We start from the raw sequence: 21120 nt of genomic DNA, 5'->3' as shown, positions 1-21120 counted from the left end.
CTAAAAAAAAAGGCAAATGTCACTCAAAGCCCAATGTATATACGCCAGGGCTTCCAACGGATATTATATTGCTTGAAGTTCCCATGTGAGATTGAAGAGAAGAGCTGCAGCAGAATCAAAACAACATGACAAAATTTATTAAATTTTACACATTGATTTACTATCAGACTTTTACGATCAGACTATATCTGACATTGTCCAATTCAAAGTGATATCGTAATGGGCGCAAATCAATTTGTTTCTCACTCTTACACTGCACGGAATGCGGGTTAGAGTGAGATAAGTAATGTCACTTCGACGGTATCGAATAGGCCCTGTAATTAGTTATAGGTCAATTTGGTACTGTTGATTTTATGACTTTTGTGATTATACTTTGTAATTAGAGCACAGACGTCTTTATGAATGGACGCTTGCATTTTGACATTTTGTTTGATTAGTATTAATCTATATTAGATAACATTTATGGTTTCATATTATGTAAGTATACATTTTGAAAATTAACCATTCGGAAATATTGTACATATGTACATATCTGCATTTGTCAATTTTAAAAATGTAGGTAGGTATCATATCAAAGGCGTGACTATAATTTTGTGGGTACTAAAAATTCTGTTCAAAAAAATGTCCATGGGTGTTCAGTTAGGTAACCCAACCAAACTACCTATAATTATGTTGAAAAATATTCCGGATTATTTCACCCACACCTTGTATAAATTAAGCACAGCGTTCACACCATCAGAAAAGCAGATTTGTACTAAATATTCCTCATCATCAGCTGGGAACAGGCCACCTCTCAGAATGAGAGGGCTTGGGCCGTAGTCTCATGCGGGCCCAGTGCGGATTGGGAACTTCACACACACCATTGAATTGCTTCGCTGGTTTGTGTTCCTCAAGATGTTTTCCTTCACCATAAAGCCTATCCTATCCCACATTCCTATCTTTCCAACCCACAACAACATCCCTATCCCGCTAATAACATTTCTATCTTATGACTGCTGATAAAAAATATGTTCATTTATGTATGCTCTAAAAATTAGGGTTTTGAGCTGTCATTGATCATTCATCATTACCTCTTATACGTCTTTTTCTAGAATTTCTAACTAAATAAAGCGCAAAATATGTACACGAGACTCTGGTATTGTTCTTTGACGAAAACAGCCATATTAAAAAAAAGTGCGAGTCTGACTTGCGCACCGAGGATTCCGTACAAATTTGTATGTAAATAGACCGTTTATGGAGTCTCGAGGATTTTTCACGTTTTATCCTATTGTTTTCCCTCTAAAATATAAAATAGAAAATATTTAACACAATATCTAAAATATAGGCATAGCGCATGCTTAGTAATAAACGGGCCTAACTCAAAATTGGCGAAAAATTAGTTATTGTACTAAAACGGCTTATATCTGAGAGCACTATCGGCTCTCTTTCTTAAACCAGCCTAAATCGGGTATTATAAAGAGATAGCACGACTTGGTGCGTTTTACTTTTAACAAAATTGCAAATTTTATTTGGTGCTAAAGCAGCTAACTTCAGTCATGTTCCGACTTACTTGCGAGCAAGAAGTTGGCTTTCGTGAGCCATTTGAAGATAGATCGTTATTGCAAGAAGGAAAACATGAGTATTTTGAATAACTTTTAAGCAAATAAAAGCATATTTGGATTTACTTCTTTTTAGCACAAAAATCAAACGCAAAATGAAGTGATATAATTCGGATTGCCTCGTTTTATTAAAAATAATCCTTGAATACTTGGTGTTGTATTAGACTTGCATCATTTATTATTTTTATTATTTCGCTACATTTTGTAATAAAGTGATATATGAATGCAATGTTTTTTTTAAACCTTAGCAATATTATTAAATATATAAAAACAAATTGGTTTATAAGAAAAAACTGCAAGTAGACATTATATACAACGTTAGGAATTATAAAAAACATAGTAATCAAAATTAAATCCTACCAAAGAATTCAACGGAAACGAGAAGTGCTAATTACTTAAACTTTAAACTCGATTTGCCAAAATTTACGATTTTTGAGTTAAGACCGTTTATTACTAAGCATGGGTAAGTATTATAGGTGTTAATTTCAACTTGATACCTCGACGCGTTCGCGAGGAAAAGGTCTTGACCGACAGACGGACAGACAGACGGATAACAAAGTGATCCACCATGATAAGGGCTCCGTTTTTCCTTTTTTAGGTACGGAACCCTAAAAAATTAAAACAGAATCACCTGTCAAATGAAAAGCATACACCAAACCGCGCGGGACATGCGCACGAGTGCAGGTATTTGTGAATGGAATCGAAAATTTGGAATGCATCGATCGGGAATCGTAAAGTGTGAATACATGTGTCCCAGTTCGGTGGGCGGTGACCCGGCGCGTCGCGCCCGTGTTGCGACAACATCCACAATGTGTCTTTGTCAACTTTGCCATTACCTATAGTAATTATGTTACCTGTGACTGTGACTTTAATGTTGAAGGACTGTTGGTATGTAATGCTCTAAAATTCAACTTTTGATTTCAATTAAGTATTGGCCGTTACTGAGGATGTGGCTAAGTTTTCTGTTCGGAATTAAGTCTAAAGAACAAAGTCGTGAGTATCAAACATAACCAAAAACCAGAGTCGGTAAAATTCATGAAAGCACCTTTGAACATGAAATTACCGTCTGACTCACTCATATTTAATGAAAGAAAACCATTAACTCACGTTTTAAATCAAATTTGGCTCGAAGTTCTTTCCGTCGTCGCGCGAGCAGAGCGGTGGCGCGCGTGTTACAGCAGCCACTGAGTCGGGTTGGTCCAAGAATAAGGGCTACGAAACATGTCGAGCTAAACTCGATTTAAGACGTGAGGAATCGGTTTCATTTCATTAAATATCGTGAAAGCACCAATGAACAGTCACTCCAAAGATGCAATAGGTACAATACAATTCTTTATTGAGTACCACAAATCAGTACAATAAGTTAAAATACAAAGACAAACTGCAGGGTAGACAATAGGCGGTCTTATCGCTTAAAAGTGATATCTTCCAGACAACCAAGACAGTTTTATACATAACAGGAAAGCCCGTTATTTTAACAGCCCAACATTGGGACTATATACAAAACTATGCAGAAACATTAAACCCGTTAGGAAAGGTATGTCAATGAAGCGGATATTTATTTCAGGCGTCTTCACGGTTATTAGTCGCGTCACTCCGCCGAGATGCGCGGGAGCAGACCACCTAATTAAATTTTACGCAACTTTGGGCACGGTATTGAAGAATTTAAGTATAGTATGCATATTGCTTGTGTTACAGATATGTAATTTTCTACAAGCGTTTCAACAGCTATCAGTTTTTTCCCGCATATATTGAAGAAATGAAAGACTACGGTCGTACGAGCAAGAAATTTTAAATAATTGTAAATGTACCGCATGCTGAGGGACCGAAAAACAAACAAGTGGCTTAGGGAGCAAAGTGGTGTCGCAGACGCTGTTCATCGAATAGCTACCCTGAAGTGGCAATGGGCGGGCCAAAGCACGACTCGTGGTGCAGGAAGACCTTGGAGTGGAGACCCTGGGGCGCGACACGCCCGAGAGGACGTCCGCAGATGAGATGGAAGGATGACATCAAGAGAATAGCTGGGTCAAACTGGATGCAGGTAGCACAGAGCAGAGAAAAGTGGAGAAAGCTGATGGAGGCCTACACTAAAATGGTAGAAAATGGCTAAGAAGACTACCTGACTCATTTCTTCAGTAGAAGCGACAGCAAACTGATAGCATTTGAAACGTTTGTAGAACTACAAGCAAGATAACAGTGGAGAATAAAATGCACCGATACGGACTGTATAGTGCAGGTTCTTAAACTTCTGAACAAAAATTTGGTCAAAAATATGTGAACACGACTGACTCTATTTTGTTAACGGCGTAGAAGCTTGCGTGCTCGGATATTTTTGTTTGAATTTTTGCTCAGAAGCTTAAAAACTCAGCTGTAATGTACAGGCCTCGTCTGAAAACTCAAAGCCCTCATTACCCCTCTATACACTCAGCAGTAAAAATTGCAACGAGAAACCAAAAAAAGCACTAACAAGTTAAAACCGTATTCATCTTCGCTCGTTCCAAATTAATCTACGACACTCATAACTTTCATACTTATTCTACTTTAGAGCTGTCGAAAAATCTACGAAGACGTATGCTAGTAAAGATCGATGACACTGCAGCCGGCGTGGTACAATGAATTTGTCGCGCCAGTTACGCGGCCAGGAGGTCTGGCGCATGCATTATGCACTAGAGGAGATTGGGGCCACGTTGGATGGAAAAAAATCCGATTTTTTGTAGTACACCCCAGGCCAAAAATATGAAAACAAAGTTGTTTTTCTTAATATTTTAATGTTCCCATTATTATTACCTATTGTGTATTGGTAACGCAAAACTTACTATAAGCAGCCTCAAAAGTTTAAAACTACACCCAAATTCAAATTCAAAAACATGTTTTTGTAAGAATACAGAAAATGATCTTAATGATCAAAGTATTAAAACATCCGTAAGTATATATATTATTGATATATTGTAAAAGACAGACTAAAAAAAAATTGAGAAAAGTTACAAATAGACGTTTTTAATTGGCCTTTCTATGAAATGTTTATTAAAGAGAATTTTAGTTATTTACTTTTAAAATGTTCTATTATATTTTTTACTCGTTTGTTTTCGGATCACAAATAAAATAAAATCACAGTTTTTTACTGTCACATAAGCTTGTTGCCATACTTTTGGCCTGAGGTGTACCTAACCTTTTGCACAGATCACGGCTATTGCAATGTGGTCGATAAATCATCATCATCCTCATCCCAGCCTATATACGTCCCACTGCTGGGCACAGGCCTCCTCTCAGAAAAAGAGGGCATGGGACGTAGGTCCCACGCGGGCCCAGTACGGTCGATACATCGAGGTAATTAATTTTAACAATAAATATGTATAGTAGTCGTGATTAAGTCCACAAATATTTTTATGAGTGAGAATCGTGAAAGTTTAAAACACAATTCATCAATCGCCTTGTGTTGCAGTTTTTAATACTTAATCAATTTCACTATTATTTCCTTGATAAAAATATGGTATGTCAACATAACATTTACACAAAACACAAAGATTCCACCCTGGTACATGATTCAGTTCATTCCACTGTACATAAGTTTTGATGATCCACTGTACCCGCTCCTCCCTAACGCCAATCCGTCACGTTATAAAATGTAGGAAAGGAACGAATCTAACACAATGAATGTTTGTTCACTAATTTAGGTTAAACTTGAACTTCGTTCGGTTAAGTTACCTTACTCGTTATGAATTATCGCACAATTAGACGCTAGTTACCTCATTGCAAACCGGCTTTAAGCAAAGATTTGATCATTACAATTCATACATTGATCGATAATGGTGGTACATGGAAATTTGTTTGTTTTTCTTTGACAACTGAGTGTTGGCAACCCCAACAATATTTTGTATGTTGGCACAACGGCCATCTTTTTTTCCTTCTTCGAATAAACGCAGTGAGTGACATTGGTGCATTTTTATAAAAGTACAAATCCTTCAGAAATAAGATATTATACCAGCCTCTACCAAAGCTAAATCGAACATGGTCCTTCAAACCTACAAAAACAATATTCTGAAGTGATTCGAAAGCATCTATTCACCAAGCCCCGCGTGCAGTATAGTGTGCCGTTACAATACAAACGCCAAACGCCACGCCACGCCGCGTCGAGCCGAGCACTTGCGTTACATCCATCCAGCCCCGAGGGCAAGTAAAACGTGCTGGTTTTATTGGAAAAACCATTACTTACATCGCGTGTGAAATAGCGCCGTTTTCCATTCAGAAACACGCCACGCCACGCCGCGTCGAGCAAAATTACGTTGCAGCCCCGCGTGCAAGTACAAAGCGCTGGTTTCCATTCAGAAGCAAGAAACAGGCCACGCCGCGTCGAGCTAATTACATTCCAGCCCCGCGTGCAAGTACAAAGCCCTGTTTTCCATTAAAAAATAATAATAATCACGCCACGCCGCGTCGAGCAAATTACGTTCCAGCCCCGCGTGCAAGTACTTAAGACGTGCTATTTTCACAACAAACACGCTACGCCGCGTCGAGCATTCCAAGTTCCCAACGTGATTGCAAAAAACACGTGTGCAGTATATACCGTGGGTTGTTTTCAGAGAAAAGCACACAACGTCGCGTCACAGCGTAAGAAGTCGATAATTTCACTTCCAACAAACGCGTGTACAATACAGTGCGTGTCGTGTGCTGTTTTCGTGAAGAGAAAATAGAAGAAAGGCACACCACGCCGTGTCAATCGTTCATATTAATTGCAACCAAACAAAGCCGCGTACAGTACAATCTACGAAAGGCTCATTCTACCTTTAATCCTACCTACGTGCTCGTGCAGTTACTGTCTCTAGAAAAAGCTTTAATCAAACGCCGCGTCGAGTGTCCAGCGTGCGCGTGCAGTTCAGAAGCAGGCAGCGAATTTTCCCTCCGCGACACACTGAAGTCATGCAGTCGACAGAAGATCCTGAAGCAAGAAAGGCCGACCTGGTTGCGAAGCGCGGTTATATAAAGGCTTCGCTCACGAAATTGATCAAGAGTCTACAAGAGTCGACATCGGAGCTCAGCCGCCAAAACCTTCTTGTGAAGCAGGAGCGGCTGACATCCTTGTTCAGCAAGTACGAGGAGCTCTGCATGGAGATTTTAGACGAGGACGGCGACGAGTACGAAGAGGCCTACATGCGAGCGCTAGTGATGTTGCGGGAACTGACAGTGCAGCCATCCGCTGCGCCTGCCGGCGCAGTCGCCACAGCTAGGGACACTCCTGCCTCGACTTCGAGTAAAAATGGTAAAACCAAGCTTCCTACCATAACCATTCCTACATTTACTGGGAAATGTCACGAGTATAAGACATTCATAGGTTTGTTTGAGTCTCTAATTCATAATGATTCATCTTTAGAAGACATTCAAAAGTTGTATTATCTCAGAAACTATCTCGCAGATGAGCCCTATGCTCTTATAAAAAATTTGCCTTTAGTAAGTGAAAGTTATAGTGAGTCACTTACTATATTAAAAGATAGGTATGACAATAAATTCAGAATAACTAATGAGCATATAAATAATTTGTTGGAATTGCAATGTATAACTAAATCTACTTCAACAAACATAAGAAATTTTGTGTGCAATGCAAAGCAAGAACTAGCTGCTATTAAGAATTTAAACCAATCTGTTGACACATGGGATCCTGTCCTCTTGTGTATTCTAACAAAAAAGCTTGATTCATACACCAATAAAGAGTACCAACTCAGTCGTCAAGATGACAAGGAACCCACGTTGAAGCAACTGTTCGATTTCCTAGACAAGCGGGCTCTAGCGCTAGAGAATGCAGAGCCTGCAGCCCGCGCGCCTATGCAGCAGCGTTTAGAACCAACTCATCGCTTCGAGCAGCAGCGCTTCGAGCAACAGAACAAAAAGAAAACTGCTCATCCTTCTGCCTCCAACATAGCAGCAAGCACCACTTCTTGCCTATTCTGTAAGTGTGAACACAAGCTTTTTAGTTGTCCAAAGTTCAAACTATTGCCTGCTGACGAACGTATAGCGTTCGCAGCCAACAACAATTTATGTAATATTTGTTTGAATAAACATAACCAAAAGTGTCGATATCACTTCAAGTGCATTATATGTAAAGGCAAGCACAACACTATGCTACATGCAGAAACTGCTGAGCCCCCTGTAACTATGATGTCTAAAGTTTCCTCCACACAGGTTCTCTTACCAACGGTTCGGGTCAAATTGGTCACTAACAACGGCACTGAAGTACTAGTCAAAGCACTGCTGGACAGTGGCTCGCAGACTTCTTTTGCTACAGCAGAACTAGTGAGGCTCCTTGATTTAAAACCAAAGACTGTGAATACAGGTATCATAGGTATAGGCAATGCACATAGCACAATGAATAAATGTGTCCAACTTGAAGTACACTCATTGGTGTCACAATACAAATTACCCATCACATGCTATGTTTTGGATCAAATAACTTCAAAACTCCCACAACAGCGCTTCAGCAGGGAGAATATTTCCATGCCGACTAACATCAAGCTTGCTGATGCAGACTTTGATGTGCCAAGCAATATACATATATTAATGGCTGCCGATGTGTTTTTCCAGGTGTTGCTGCCTCAGGCTGAAGGAGCCTCTCCTCAGCCAGCAGCAGCCAGCAGCCATCAACCAGCACAGCAGTCAGCAGAGCAACCAGCACATGCGAACAACCACAAGCTATGCTTTTTGAACACCCGCTTTGGTTATGTAATAGCAGGTACTTTACCAAATCAGTGTCACTCACAACAAAATAATCAAATAACTTTATTTTGTCGACAATGTGACTCAGATATCAATGACACTGTTTCTAAATTCTGGAAAACCGAAAGTGTGCCTGAAATCTTCCCAGAAAAAAGTTCTGAATTTGATCAAAGTGAACAAATTTTTCAAGAGTCTGTGATCTTAAAGGATAAAAAATTTCAAGTAGCTCTGCCATTGAAAGTGCAATTAAGTCAGGTTAACGAAACAATAGGTGACTCATTTAACCAAGCTCTTCAAAGATTTTTGAATTTGGAAAAAAGATTTAAAAAGGAACCTCAACTATTTGAACAATACAAGGAGTTTATTCATCAGTATGTGGCACTAGGCCATGGTTCAGTCATAAACATCGATAAATATGACCTCACTAAAGACCCTGTTTTTTTCTTACCACACCATGCTGTGATAAGACTTGATAAAAAGACAACTAAGTGTAGAGTAGTATTTGATGCATCAATGCACACACGACTGAGACGCTCGCTTAATGACATTTTATTAAATGGTAGCGTTACACAAAAAGAACTACTCGACATACTTTTGCAATTCCGTATAGGCAGCTATGTCTTCAGTACGGACTTGAAAAATATGTTTCGCTCGATCAATCTTGATCCCAAATTCAGATCTTTACAGCTCATACTCTGGAGAGACACTCCCGATGAAAGTATCAAGTGTATAGAATTAAATACAGTAACATATGGAATGAGATGTTCCACATTCTTGGCAACTCGATGCCTTATAGAGCTTGCAAATAGATATCAAGTTGAGTTTCCTGCGGCAGCAACAATCCTCCGCAATCAATCATACTGTGATGACATTTTAGTCTCGAGCAATTCATTAGAATCATTGTATGACATGAAAAACCAACTCATTAAAATTCTCGAGCTGGGGGGTTTGAGGCACACAAATGGTCCTCTAATTGCCCACAATTACTGCAGGATATACCACTTGACAAACAACATTTTGATGAAGTTGACTTACAAAAGCAAAACTACTGTCTCAAAACTTTAGGTGTGTCTTACAACACCAAGACAGATACTATCAACATAACCAGCCCAAGTTCAACAGATAGCGTCCCCAAAACAAAACGCGAGATACTGAGTCACATTGCCAAGTTCTATGACCCATTAGGACTGGTCGGACCCATCATTGTGTCAGCCAAGCTGATCATACAAAGGCTATGGTCTACCAAAATGGGATGGGATTCTTGCTTAAATGATGAATTAAAAGGGCTCTGGTTCGAATTTTACAAAAGCTTAGCTGTAATGAAACCTATTCAAATTCAAAGAAATGTTGTGACTGACACTGAGCTTACTAAATCTGTCCAATTAGTAGGTTTTGCGGATGCGGCCAGTTCTGCTGCGTACGGGTGTTGCGTGTATTTGCGAGTCGTTGACAAAACAGGTACAGTAAAACAATCTCTACTCTGTTCAAAATCTAGAGTCAACCCACTGCATCAAAAGCTTACCGTGCCCAGATTAGAACTCAATGCCGCCTTACTCTTGGCTAAGTTAGTCGCAAAGGTGCACTCTACTATGAGCCTCAAGTTAAACATCAATGATGTTATTTTATTCTCAGACTCTCAAATAGTTCTGGCTTGGCTAAGGACTGACATAACTAAACTCAACATTTATGTTGCGAACAGAGTAAAGGTTGTTTTACAACATACTGAACAATTTAGTTGGTCGTACGTCAATACGAGCGACAACCCTGCCGACTGTCTCAGCAGGGGCGTTCAGCCGCATGAGCTCGAAGAGCACCCGCTATGGTGGACTGGGCCCAGCTTTTTGCTTGACAGCTCATATCAGCTGCCTCGAGGTAACGAATTTGATGTACCTACTGATTTACCAGAATTAAAAGCTGGCTGCGATGGCTCTGAGTTCTCTGGCGCTACAGTGTGCTCTGGTTTTCAAGCGAATTCTTCACTATGCTTAGATTTTCTCGATAAATATTCTGATATTAACAAAATGCAACGTGTTCTTGCTTATGTATTGCGTTTTTGCAGCAATTTGAAATCTAACAAAAATAAGGCCAATTTTTTGCTTACTGAAGAGTTGAACAATGCATTGTTATTGATTGTAAAGCATGAGCAACAAAAATACTTTGATGCTGAAATTAAATTGTTAACACAAAATAAACCCTTAAAGGGTAGCTTAACCAATGTAAATCCGTTTGTTGATGACAAAGGGCTCATAAGAGTGGGAGGACGACTGGACTGCGCGACGATACCTTATTCGCAAAAGCACCCAGTAGTGCTGCCTAACCAATCACGTGTTACCAAATTAATAATAAACAATGAACATATTCGAAATTTACATGCAGGCCCAAAAATTACTTTGTCATCAATAAACCAAAAATTTTGGATCATAAATGGCTTAAGTGAGGTTAAGAAAACAACTTTTAAATGTCTCACCTGTTTCAGACTAAAGGCAAAGGTAGCCGAGCAGCTAATGGGTTCCTTGCCCCATGATCGTGTAAACGCGTGCAGAGTTTTTCAAAAGGTTGGTGTGGATTTCGCTGGGCCCATCTCCGTCAAGCAGTCGAGGGTTAGGCGCGCCGTGGTCTCTAAGGCATACATCTGTGTGTTTGTTTGCTTCGCAACCAAGGCAGTTCATCTAGAACTGACCTCTGACCTAACAACACCGGCTTTTTTAGCTGCCTTAAAAAGATTTTCTGCACGGAGGGGCTTGCCTAGCGACATCTACAGCGACAATGCCTCAACATTTAAAGGTGCAAGGAACCAACTAGCTGAAATTTATAAACTGTTTGGTTCTCATGAGCACCAACAGCAGGTGCAGGCTTATGCAGCTCAACAGGGCATCAGGTTTCATTTTATACCCAGTTATTCTCCAGTATTTGCGGGGCTGTGGGAGGCCTGTGTCAAGCATACTAAATATTATCTTAAACGTGTCATGTTAAAAGCCTTGCTTACCTATGAAGAGCTGTGTACAGTACTTGCCCAGGTCGAAGCTGTCATAAATAGTAGGCCATTGACTCCTATGTCCACAGATATAAATGATTACACTTACCTCACGCCCGGCCATTTCTTAATAGGCACCGCTTTAAACGCCTACCCTGAAAAGGATGTAACTGATGTACCTATTAATAGACTAAAATTCTGGAATATTTGTTGCAATATGTACCAGCAATTCTGGAAAGTTTGGCATAAAACCTATTTAAACATGTTACAAACTCGACCTAAATGGAAAACTGCTAAACCTAATGTTAAGATAGGTGCTTTAGTAATTTTAATTGAAAATGACTCGAAACCTTTGCATTGGCCCATGGCCAGAGTCACGAATGTGTTCCCAGGCATTGACGGTAAAGTAAGAGCTGTAGAGGTGTCTTTGCCTAATGGCAAGAGCCATAGACGATCTGTCACTAAAATTTGTCTACTTCCTATTGATACTGAATAGTTTAGTTTATAGAGTAAACCATTTTGATTGCTATATTGTTGCAAACATAGCATAATATACTATTAAGTTAAATTAGAATAAATTGTTGTGTTGTATAATCTTGATGACATAGCAAGTATAACTTGGCGACTAAATTCATGTATAATTAATAATTATTTCAGTCTAGTGTCAAGTTGTCAATCAAGGATTGTAGGTCTTAATGACAAGATTGTCATATTTAAGTTTATTTTTATTTTACGACATGAATGTTATTTGTTTTTAGTTCTTTTTTTGCTATAATACAGTCAAATTAACGTTTGTCATTTGTCGGCGGCAGCATGTTGGCAACCCCAACAATATTTTGTATGTTGGCACAACGGCCATCTTTTTTTCTTCCTTCGAATAAACGCAGTGAGTGACATTGGTGCATTTTTATAAAAGTACAAATCCTTCAGAAATAAGATATTATACCAGCCTCTACCAAAGCTAAATCGAACACTGAGTGTATATTACTCGTATAATTAACCTGAATGTTCCTACGAGGTTATAATTTTTAGTGTGGGTACATTGTGTTACTTAGTTGAAACAGCTGAGGACCCATATTAGCGTAAGAAAATGTTGTAGAGTGGAGGTTCGAGCCACGTTTTTTAAAAGTTAAAAGCGATCTGTGCTACTAGTAAGGACATTACGCGCTGTTGTCAATTATTTAAATTCATTAAAAACTGGTTTCACAAAAAAAAACAAATGATTTGCTTTTTAAAGAAACAAAAGGCGAACACACAAACTAAACACTTACTTTTATTTGCTAGATATTTTCATTATTAACGACGGCAGCAGACGTCAGAGAACATGTCAATAACCTCACGTGTGTCAAGTTGACATGTCAACGTCCGCCAACACTTCTTGATTAATTTGACACATTTCTATTTTTTCACTAAGCCATTAATGTACGGATGTTTGGATAAAAAACATTTGAGTATCGTTTAAATTCGCATTAGTTCGGTTATAAATCTCGACGTTGATTTATTTGTGTCTTTTATTGTTTTAAATGTTTCCGCCCGTTTAGATTCGCTTACTTCTACTCTAGTTCTTAGATTAGTCGTTAAACTGAAGAAAGTAGTCGTTTGACCTTTTCTTGTGGCTTATTAGTTTTAAGTTCCACAAATATGTAAACTTGAAATAAAAAACGAACTACTAAACTATAACAAATGTTATGTAAATCTTGGAGTTTGTCAGTTTATGGTTGTAAGATATTTTTAATTTTAATAATCTTTACATAGTAATGTCTTAAAAATGTCTTACTTAATTAAACCTAAACACAGTACTCGAATTTAAGACCCCTCGATATGTAAGGGTTGTATAAAATATTGAAAATCTACATACAAATGCAGTGAGAAATGTTTTTCGGTCTTATTTTGTCGGAAAAGTACGTAATTATTTTGCTTTCTCAACTATCTTACTGAAGTTTACTGAAGCTTATTAAGAAAGCGAGATACCTAAATACGAAATTATTCTACAAAATACGATGGAAAAACTTTATTTCCATCCCAGCCTATATACGTCCCACTGCTGGGCACAGGCCTCCTCTCAGAACAAGAAGGCTTGGGCTATAGTTCCCACGCACCATTGAATTGCTTCGCAGGTTTGTGCAGGTTTCCTCACGATGTTTTCCTTCACCGCAAAGCTCGTGGTAAATATTAAATGTGATTCCGCACGTGAATTTCGGACTCAGAGTTGCGAGCCGGGTTTGAACCCACGACCCTCTGCTTGAGAGGCGATAGGTCAAACCACTAGGCCACCACGGCTTCTTAAACTTTATTTACTAGATCTGTATTAAATGCTAGCCTATTTGAAACAGCACTCAAGCCTCTTAAACCGAGCTTAGACTTGCAAGAAAAATCGTGCAAGTTGCATTACATTGCCAGTCCATAAAGCCAACCAGTTTGTAGTGGTCAATCGAGCGCCGCAATGTAATGCAACTTGCACGATTTTTCTTGCATGTCTGCCTTCTAGCAAATAACAAATAAGTACTCCATAAAATCAATCTAGGAGTGATATTCGCACGCCTCATTGGCCTGCTAGTTTATTCCGCGTCACAATAGTCAAGGGACATAGATCGCTGGTTCTTCCTTATGACCATGCCAATTGATGACATTGGAACTTGGGTGGCTGGAATTTTAGATACATTTCTTATATGCCTATATCTCAATTAGTCGCGTCTGGGAACAGCTGGAGGAAGCCGCGTGGAAAACTCTTCTGCGAGCTTTATGTCAATCGGCTGTGGCTGTGACAGATGAAAAGACAGACAGATAGACAGAAGCACGAATGATCGTTTATGAGTTTATTTTTTCTTTTGGGGTACGAAATCATAATAAAATAATCCATGATTTACATGTCTGTATTCGTTTTTTTTCATCGGATAAAGTATGAATAATCTTGCACCATTAAAATATCTATTTAAGAATCTTGTTTAGCTAAGCGTCAGTTGCACCAAGCTAATTTAATAATATAACAAATGCCAAACCAGCCATCAAATCAAAGGGATTTGATGACTATTTTGACATTGGTTATGGTTATAATAACTAAATGTAACTCATGCTAATGCATGTGCCATTAGACAGAAGCCATTCATTGAAAAAAAACTCATGCTAAAACATTTAACCAATCAACAATTTACTTAAAAATTGGTTGATTCCAGATAACTTAGTCTAAAAGCATTAGCTGTTATATTTTTGTATATAAATCGGACACCTTGATTTAAAATTTCTTATCCATAAGAAACCCTTTGTTTAGTGCTGTAAATATTAGGCATGAGTTTCATAGTTCAGAGTTATGAAATAGCAATCTCTAAAATATAAGTGATGTTTGTTTACATATCTTTCCATGCAAAACAATCAATCAGCATACGACGTTAAAACCGTTTGGTCAAACCTATAAACCGAAGAATCTCTTAGCTAGTACTGTTTGGTGCTACAGGTTTTCATAAACCAGTGCGACACTACTAGTAATTCCATTTTCATTGCGCGGTCCATGCCCTTACAGTGCAGAAGATAAATTGCAACATACGCAATGTATTAGAAATTTATTTTCTGCACCGCCGGTCGCTCATAGTCGTGTCCGGACTATGAAGGGAATGCTATAGCTTACAAAATATTGACCTTACTTCGACATTAAGGAATTTTATCGTTATTAGTGTTATTACAGGATTTATTCTCCGATGCCGAGCTCAAATGCCATGGAAGGTAATTATGCTAAAGTAATGCTTGAAGCTCAGCGTGGTACGAAAATTATGTGACTTTATTGGTACCGTGACTAATCTTCTTTATTTTGGTATCAAGAGTGATAAAGGTTAGCGAATATTTTGTCTATGATTTATGACGGAGTGACGTTGTGATTGCAATAAAATTGACTATTGACATTAGTGTTGCAGCAGTAGGTTAAATTGTCGATAGTAGTATCGATATTTTATCAGTATTCAAAGGACTGCTATTAACAGGAATCGTTGTCGATATCGATACTACTATTATTTTATAACAATGGATTTACTTTTTCGATTTAATTAAGACCTCTTTGGCCAAATTGATCTGGCCTAGATGGACAGGTTTGTCCAAGGTACACATAGCTGTGGTCAACAAACCTCGAGTGTGTTAACGTTAACTGGTACTAGTACGATACGAACATTAGACATAAAATAGGTCTTGTCTTAGTTCATTTTAAAACTCACATGCTTGGAGACGATACTGAGAATACTAAACATAGAATTGAGTTCCTCCAGCAACTCTGTCATGATGAATATTTTATCGACAAACAAAGATGAATGATGTAGTCATCGTTCGATCTATTTATCAATACGTACCGATATTATTAGTTTATAATCAGAATTGATCGTATCGTATCGATATGGTGACAATTTTTTCTAGTCAACTATTGATTATTTTTTGCAAAACGAAGTTTGACGTCCTTTTTAGCTGAATGTCTATGCCAAGATCCTTGTTTGCAAATGATTGCGTTCTTTTGTGAATCATTTAGGTACCATCAGCCAAATAAGTGGTCTATCAATTTTTAAACAAGTTCCTATCAAATGAATATGTCGCTAAAGTTGAACTTGCAAGTTGACAGACACGTTGGCGTTATTGTTTTATGACATGCAAGCGATTATCAACTTTAGGGTGGTAGACCACATATTTGGCTGATGGTACACAGACCCAACAGTAATGCATAAGTGTTAAATTATGAATTTTTATTTACTTAAATAATACTGTTCTACTTTTTACTATCCATGTCAGATGATAGAAAGATGAGTCGCCTCTGAAAAATTTGGAAGTCATAAAGTAATTAAGGGACATCGTAAAACCAAAATAGCTACTGACAATAATAAAGACAATACTTAATAGTTCTGTTGTAGTAATAAAAGATGACCCTGTCGTTCATGTAGTAAAACATGGACCTTTTGACATGCTTTTATAAATTTAACTAGCAATATAACTGGTATAAGTTGGTAAACTTTAGTTTTAAAATTTGCAAACCGTGTTTAGTGCAAACAGTGTTAGGCATATTATGTAACTTAAGTGACAAAAAAAATTGTATTATAAACTAAAATTTTAGCAAATATATATTTAAGCTTAATATTCGGTCTCAAGACAATCCCACGGGGTAGGGAACTTTTCTCGAAATAATAAAACTAAATACCTACCTACCAACTTCTTTAAAATCAGTACAAAAATAATTTGTATTTAATCTCGATATTTCATCCGAATTTATTTATGTTCGAAATCATGTTACAATATAATTTATTATATCATACTTTCAGTAAATATGAGCAGCTTCACTAAAATAAGTGACTAACGTTTTTTCAACAATACCAAATCCACATCACTGACTAATTAACCACTATTACTGTTACCTCATATTGCGTCAACGTGTAACACGTCTTTATACCATCGGCTATAGAAAAGTAAGAAGAAATGCTAAAGGCATGTTCACAGAACCCTTTGTGACTATTAAACAACGCTGCCGTTTACGAAATTAACACTATTATCTACCGACTCAAGGATGGGTTTATTCGAAACTATCAATTCGTAAAAAACATAAGTACTTGTTGAATTTACCAAAATCACGGAACTACCGAGCGTTACTTCGATTTTGTAAGCTTTTATTTAACTTATAATATACGAATGTAAATTATTTTTAAATCTTGCAAGACAAATTTCACCCACTTCTAGCGTTTGGATTGATTAAAACTTGGTACGGATATGTAGATAGCATGACAACGCAAGTACAGTCGACAAAAGGACACTCAGCAAGAAAGTTGCACGGATAAAGACGAAGAATCAGAGGTGACTAAACAGGCTTAGCTCGCGTTTTATATTAAAAGAATAAATATATACTATTTTCCTAAAATTACCAATTTGTCAATCAAAATATCATTAAATTTAGTAACTTAAAACTTTTAGGGAGGCCTATGTCTATGGAGTTCCTACAGCTAATAAAATGATGATAATGATGATGAAATTTTTTGTATTAACTTTGCTGGAAAAATCGGAAACAGTAATTATTTACTGCATTTTAGTCCGATAATGTTACCTTCAATTTATTATCATCAGACGTAATATGTTATATCTATAAAATCTTAACTTGACTATAAAGTGACTATTCCTGTTACCGCAATCTCAAAATCAGCGTAGGCTGGCGCCTTTCCGTATAAACGGACCACGCCTTAACTCGTACTATCACGAATCCATTAATCAACTTACACTCTGGCTTAATAATTATAATTAATAATTTTATCACCCATTCAGACGGCGCCTGCGTCTCTGGCAGGTAATAGCTGATAATCAACGCGAAATCAATGATTCTGCTCGTCAGACGTCGAGATTAGTTGCTGATTTTATGATGATTCCAGTCGAACAAGCCTGTTCTTGTCTTATTATTTAATTTTGCGAAGCTACCTGCAGCTTAAATTGAATATTTTAGTTAGTTAAACCCCTCCGGGTCGCGTCGCGTCTAGATGAGACTTTGACTGTAAGAGAATGTGGTCTATGCAGGCATGAATTAGGTATATCTTGGGATGCAAGAGCTCGCTGTTAGTATAGGTACACAAATTTGCTATACTTGTCTTCACTGACGTCTTCAAAAACCGGTCATGTACGAGCCGGACTCGCGCACGAAGGGTTCCGTACCATCTATACAGCATTCATTAGACATTAGCAAAAAATGGTAAAAAAATCACGTAGGTATGCTGTATGGGAGCCCCCCTTAAATATTTATTTTATTATGTTTTTAGTATTTGTTGTTATAGCGGCCACAATTATAAACATAATCTGTGAAAATTTATTTATTTATTTATTTATTTATTTAAGGAGAGCAAACAGAAGTAAGTGTAAACATTATTTTCTTATAAAATAGTTTTAGAGACTAACATGCACTTTCTTCCTACCCAGCTCCCACTAAAACATGTAAGTGGTATTTATAACTGGACTACTACACTGTACCTGACACAAAACCACTCAACATAGGATCTCGTACAATTTGTTTTTAAATTTCTGCCTAGAATTATTGAAAATATCAGCCGATATGAACAGCTTGTTGTAGGTAGTGCAAAAGCGGCGCAAAGGCGCGCGCACGCCCGCCTTGCTGGACGAGGTGGGGACGGCGAACAAGGATGCGGATCGAGAAGTTGTGCGCGCAGGGACTCTAAAGTTAATGCGCTCAAGGAGCTCCGTACTATTATAGTTCCCTTTACATATATTATATAGGGTTAACACATCAGTCACCTTGCGTCTAGATTCAAGAGATGGTATTTTGTAATAACCCAATAAATTAGAATAGCTCATTCTCTTCCCCGTCATACGCCTGTGCATAGCTCGCAAGAATTTTTTCTGAACCATTTCAATAGATTTGCAATATTTGGCATACAATGGGTTCCAGACCACTGACGCATAATCGAGGTGTGGCCTTACAAGTGCTTTGTACAAAAGTAGGTATGAGGAGACATTTTTAAAAACTTTAGTTGTTCGCAAGACAAAACCTAACATTTGGAGGCCCTTTGAGACTATGCGCTCAACATGTAATCTAAAATCTAATCTATCATCATACATGACTCCCAGGTCTCGTGTAGATGATACTCTTTTTATGGGTACTGAACCAATGTTATAATTAAAGTTAATGAAACTTTTCCTATTTTTTGTGAATGACATGTGTACACATTTATCACTAGCAAGTTGTAACTTGTTCACATGACAGTAAGTAAAGAAATTGTCCAAGTCTCTTTGAATCCCATGACAGTCGTCAATGGATTTGACTGTTTTAAAGATCTTCAAATCATCTGCAAACATGAGGAATTTGCAATTCTTGAAACATGATTTAATGTCATTAACAAATAACGTGTACAGTAGCGGACCCAATATGGATCCCTGTATCACTCCAGATGTTACAGTCACATAGTCAGACCTGTAGCCATTCAGAACAATAACCTGCGTTCTGTTGGTTAGATAAGACACAAACCACCGCAATAGATCGCCGCGAATTCCATTGTATGCCAACTTTTTAATAAGGTATAAATGGTCCACTTTATCAAAAGCTTTACGGAAATCAGTGAATATAACGTCAACTTGAATTCTTTTGTCCATAGCTTCGAAAAGGTAGTTAGTATAAAGCATTAGATTAGTAACTGTAGATTTACACTTCATAAATCCATGTTGTTCCGGCTGGATAATGGGTTCAAGGAAAGGGTAGATTTGATCATGAACCAGTCCTTCGAATATTTTAGGAATACACGACTGTACCGATATCGGTCTGTAATTAGTGACTTGGGAACGTGAACCATTTTTGTAGATTGGGGTTACTAGCGATTCCTTCCAACGATCAGGGAAGAACCCCGAACTCAAACATCCATTAAAAATTATGTAAAGCGGATCGACCAACACCTGAGCACAGTTCCTTAAAAAGATAGGACTAATCTGATCTGGACCTGCGCCCTTTTTGATGTCGATTCCTTTTAATTTCTTCAAAATTTGTGATTTACTTATATGCAAGTTCGAAAGGTTTGGGGCTTCATCGGAGATCGGCAAGCCAGATAAGTCACAAGCACCAATATCTTCACCAGGTTCGAATACGGATTGGAAAAAAATTGAAAATAATTCAGCAATATTTTGAGGTGATGACGAAGATGTATTACCATAGGACATAGTCGCTGGGTAACCGGAGGAGTTAGACTTAAGTGATGATATATACGACCAAAATGATTTAATATTTTGTTTCATGGCCTTCTCCGTATGGTGGGTATAATCTGAAAAACATTTGGATATCAAAACTTTACATCTCGTGCGAAGCAATGCATATTCACGGTAATCGGAATAAGACTTGTATGTTTTCCAGCGTCGCCAAACTTTACTTTTCCTATTTAAAGTACTGATTAGTGCATGAGAGAACCAAATCGGGTATTTGGGGCTTTTATATTTTTTAAGTGGTATGAACCTGTCAATAATTGAGTAAATCACATCATAGAAGTGATCAACCGCTTCACTAGGCTGCAGTTCCTGAAGCTTAAATGCCCAGTCGACATCCCCTACCGCCTCTATAATATCATCATAATTAGCATTGTGGAAATTGTATTTTAACCGTGAGTTCATAGGGACGTTTTCTATGGGCTCCAATAACGAGGACAAATTGAACAGCCGGGTGGTGTCGATCAATATTAGAGAGTTCCAATTCCGGTTCAAATACCTCGCATTCATTATTGCACAAAATAAGATCTAAGATTCTTTCATTAACATTATAAAATTTGTTAAATTGTTTGAGGCCAAGAAAGTTGATTGTATCCAACAATAACCTCCCACTCGGGCAGGTTATGTCATCAGAAGGTGAGAGTTCCCCTGAGTGGTGGCTTTGCAACCATTTTATATCTGGCAAATTGAAGTCGCCGACAAGACATACATGATTAAAATGAGAATTATTGAGTTCACTTTTTTTATTACAATATTCCTCGTAAACACAATAACCAGATTTAGTGTATATACACACCACAATAATAATTTTACGCTCATCAATATTTCAACAGTCTATCACTATTCATGAGATACAGCCTGCTGACAGACAGACGGACGGACAGCGAAGTCTTAGTCATAGGGTTTCCGTTTTTATTTTACCCTTTGGGTACGGAATAGTACGGAACCCTAAAAAAGTACCTAACATAGAGGAAACCGAGTTGTTAGTTGTTACACTCCCTTAATTAAATTAAAATACACGAGTTGAAAAAAAAGGTACTAAAAACGGAAAATAAAATAATAAAACAGTTGCAAATCACTACCTAAAAATCGATACCGATAATTATTTAGCCGATTGATCGATGGCCATCGTTTGACTTAAAC

At 37.8% G+C, this 21120-nt stretch overlaps 2 protein-coding genes across 5 annotated transcripts in view; one reads left to right on the top strand and one right to left on the bottom strand.

Annotated features, from left to right (window-relative positions):
• The window catches only part of LOC141435103 (ADAMTS-like protein 4), a 441311-nt gene that overhangs the window by 396557 nt on the left and 23634 nt on the right, over positions 1–21120 (bottom strand). The window lies entirely within an intron of this gene.
• Positions 5453–11773, top strand: LOC141434912 (uncharacterized). The gene is made up of 3 exons (XM_074097400.1): positions 5453–6855; positions 7366–9249; positions 9369–11773. Exons 1-3 carry the CDS (start codon positions 6516–6518, stop codon positions 11771–11773), a joined length of 4629 nt encoding a protein of 1542 aa, XP_073953501.1. The 5' UTR covers positions 5453–6515.

This window comes from Choristoneura fumiferana, chromosome 14 (assembly GCF_025370935.1).
Source record: "Choristoneura fumiferana chromosome 14, NRCan_CFum_1, whole genome shotgun sequence".
Classification (NCBI taxonomy): domain Eukaryota; kingdom Metazoa; phylum Arthropoda; class Insecta; order Lepidoptera; family Tortricidae; genus Choristoneura; species Choristoneura fumiferana.
Note: the sequence above shows the minus strand (reverse complement) of the source record. Positions and strands in the feature narration are given on the sequence as shown.